This window comes from Cherax quadricarinatus, chromosome 1 (genome assembly GCF_038502225.1).
Source record: "Cherax quadricarinatus isolate ZL_2023a chromosome 1, ASM3850222v1, whole genome shotgun sequence".
Lineage (NCBI taxonomy): Eukaryota > Metazoa > Arthropoda > Malacostraca > Decapoda > Parastacidae > Cherax > Cherax quadricarinatus.
In genome coordinates this window covers 12,526,454-12,529,985 of record NC_091292.1, presented here as the reverse complement: position 1 = coordinate 12,529,985, position 3,532 = coordinate 12,526,454, and the positions used below count along the sequence as shown (strand labels likewise).

The 3,532-nt window shown below is 38.4% G+C and overlaps 1 protein-coding gene across 1 annotated transcript in view; it reads left to right on the top strand.

Moving 5' to 3' along the window:
• The first annotated feature begins 382 nt into the window (after positions 1-382).
• LOC128685039 (blastula protease 10-like) overlaps positions 383-3,532 on the top strand; it is a 14,219-nt gene continuing 11,069 nt past the window's right edge. Inside the window, exons 1-3 of the mRNA XM_070094355.1 lie at positions 383-459; positions 996-1,076; positions 1,595-1,781. Of these exons, the coding sequence (XP_069950456.1) occupies positions 439-459; positions 996-1,076; positions 1,595-1,781 (289 nt within the window). The 5' untranslated portion in view covers positions 383-438. The remainder of the gene's footprint in view (positions 460-995; positions 1,077-1,594; positions 1,782-3,532) is intronic.

Sequence of the window (3,532 nt, the reverse complement as noted above, 5' to 3'; positions counted from 1 at the left end):
TCGCAGAGGTGTTGTGGGTACCACTCACCTGTCTGCCCTTGTCATTCCCATTCTAGAGCTGGTTGAAGCACGGTCTGCTCTCTAGTGGCTTCTATTCTGCCTTGCTTACCGTGGAGTGCACTAATACCTATTGTTGTACATAGTGTATATATTGTACATACTTCTGTTCTACATTGGTGAAGGATAATACATGTCAAAAGTTTTTCTGCTGTGTTTATTTTGCTCCCTTTACACCCAGGGTAACAGGCTTTTGGGACTCCTGGGTTGCAATACTCATGCAGGTTTAATTTTCATACATTAATTCTTTTGAAAACAATTATTTTTTAGTCAATTTAAAATGTTTCAGCGCCTTGACATAATCGTCGGGACAAATATACATTACAGTACATAATATTTCCTCTTCTTCAGGACACAGAAACTACTCGACCACCAATCATCATGCATCAGGTAACTTTGTCGGTAAGTACGTGCCAGTGTACACACACACACACACACACACAGCAAGGAAGACACCTCAAGGTCAACTTGGATAATGATTTAACTAAAATATAACACTGTACTTCATTACAACTTATCTCGGGGTTAAATACATACATACCTATAAAAATTCGTATGAATAACTAAAGTGTAATAAGCACTTGTCAGTGCTCAGTAATAAGTAACGTGAAGAAAGAAACTCAGGGGATTAATTGATCTGTATATTTCGATCCCCTTCTGAGATCCAGTTAATTCCCTGAGCTTCTGTCTTCATGTGGGGTTATTATTGAAACATTCATCTAAGTGATATATATATATATATATATATATATATATATATATATATATATATATATATATATATATATATATATATATATATATATATATATATCATTTGCACTCTGTGATACGCATTTAAATTTGGACTTAAAGACCAGTATAAGCCTATACCTTCGCCTAAGCTCTAGGATGCACGTGTAAATGACGCAGTCTCATTTGTGTTTCGTTCTGAACAGGAAGCAGGGCATCCCCGGGGAGATATACTTGTCAGGGTCCACAACAGAAAGAAGAGAACTGCCTCCAGGCTCAGTATACCTGTAAGTTGACTGATAAGTAGCTATTGTTGAGGAATCTGTTTGCTAGTATTTCCACTTTCTTTTGTTGTTGCTATCTTTAATATCTCTTATTTCATTCTCTCTCTCTCTCTCTCTCTCTCTCTTTCTGTCTCCGTCAACCAACATTTACGAGTATGAGGACACCCTTTTATACCTTGACTCCCACATGCTAATAGTTGTAATTTTATATTCAGAGAACTGAGATAATCAAGTAATGGATGGAGTAGCAATCGTCGCTGCAAAGCTTGGCCCACCCTGTGGACACACGCAACATCCTTTAATATGAGCCATTTGGGTCACAAAAAATGATCCTCAAGCATCTAAGTAAAAGAAAATCTTTCGAAATCTGCTATATACCTCTTCTATTTGCCCCAATGTACTCACTTTCTCTAATTTTGGCTGTTAAGATATAATCTCTCATTTTTCCCTAGACTAGCCTGTCTATGTAGCCCGTATCCGCATGAGGTGCCAACAGCTAACTCCAGCTTCCTCTTTCCCAGGACGAAAGGTTTGAATACACCAACCCAGATTTCGTGGATGGGAAGAAGCTGTTTGAGAAGGACATAATGTTGACGCCCGAACAGTGGCAAGCATTGAGGGAGAGGAAAGCCATTCGCAACTTAATGTACCGTTGGCCAGATGGTCCCGACGGATATCCATTGGTTCCATACACCACAGTTTATCCAGGTACGTGAGACATTGCAGTGGGAGTATGTTTACAAAGGCTGAACTCCAGTTCCTTGCCTCCAGTTGACTGGTATAGTTCTCTAAATCAATGGATACAAACAGGAATCCTCAATTTACACACGAATTCTGCCTTCACACCGTCATATTCCTGGCTAGTTACAAATTCCACTCTCCAACGTTAAAGTTCCTAGAAGTGACTTGATCACTGTATACATGAAAAGTGTTCCCATAACCTAGCCCCTCTCTCTTAAATCATGAAAAAGAAATAGTACAGAGTGTGACAAAGTTTTTAATGCAGTCGAGTATTAGTACTGAAGATCGCCAGCCAGTCACTGCCATTTACTGTATAAAAATTAATATTCCTATTCAAGGAAAATTGCAAATCGACATCCACACAGATAAAAACCAATTCGAGCTTTTCACTAAGTAGGACACACAAGCTTGGAAAGCTTAAAGCTAATCAGAAGAGGCATTCTCTAGTTATCTCCCGGAAATCAATCTTCCAAACTCTATCACACTTAAAATGTAAAGCAGTATAGAAATTTTATTCTTAAGTTATGGACTCTGAAGGTCTGGACTCGACGGGATGAGGGGGTTACTATTTCTTTTTTTTTTTCATGAAAACGAGCATATCAGTTTTTCCAAGCTTCTTCAATAAACTTAACAGCTTCAGAATCCCCTATCAATCAAGGTCTGTCTCTAGGAGAGATCAGAACTGACAGACTCCAGATATGAGAAGGAAACTAATTTGTAAAACAGTAAAAATAAAAATTATTCATCATATAATTAATGCAAATTTTCTGTTGAGAACACACACCAGCACTAAAAGTTTGAAAGTAACCGGAAGAAACATTCTCCAGTTATTGTACATAATCCCACAATTCAACTTATGAAGCCTACTCTAAAAGGTATCAACCTTCTCACAAAAGTCATCGGTAATCTGAAGCCGTTAAGAAAAGACATATTCAACTTATTTTAATAGAAAAATTCAATACCATTATAAAAATGCAATTTTTAAATTGGAATTTATACACTCCAAATAGCAATCAGAATTTTCCTTTACATAGATACACTCAGTTTCGAAAGTCTGAAATCGCTCAGAAGAGGCTTTTCAAAAATTATAACACGGAATTCATCGACACCATGCTCAGCCCTTTTAGGGTAGGGTAGGTGCCTGAGCCCGAGCTTGCTGCTCACAAGACTGTCATTCCCAATAACCCCCTTGAGGCGGGGATGGCAGACCAGAGAGGCCTAGCTTCTCCCTACGAGCAGCTAGGCCTGGGGACAGTTGGTCCCAAAGATGATGGGGTACTTGTACCTCCTCCCATGGAAGACTTAGGTCTCAGACACTCCCTAGACAGGGAGCCAAGGCCGGGCCACCACTTGGAAAAGGCCCGGGCCGGGAAAAATACCGACGAATCTTTAAAAATAATATAATAACACGGAATTTATTTATATAAACTGACCAGAGGGGGGCCCTCTGGTCAGTTTTACATAAACCAATACTCTCATAATACTTTTCATAACCTTGGTTTATATAACCTTCCATCGAAAAAAATAAAGTTTTGGCGATGTGATCTCAAGATGTAAACGAAGATCTGAGAGCAGGAAGAAAATATAATCAGACAACCAGTTAAAAGTGCCTGAAATACCTAAAAAAAACAATCATTTTATAGTGAAAGTAAAACATTTTAACTTAGAAGTGTACATTCCTCCAGCACACTTTTCACGAAGTTAAAATTTTTTTCATC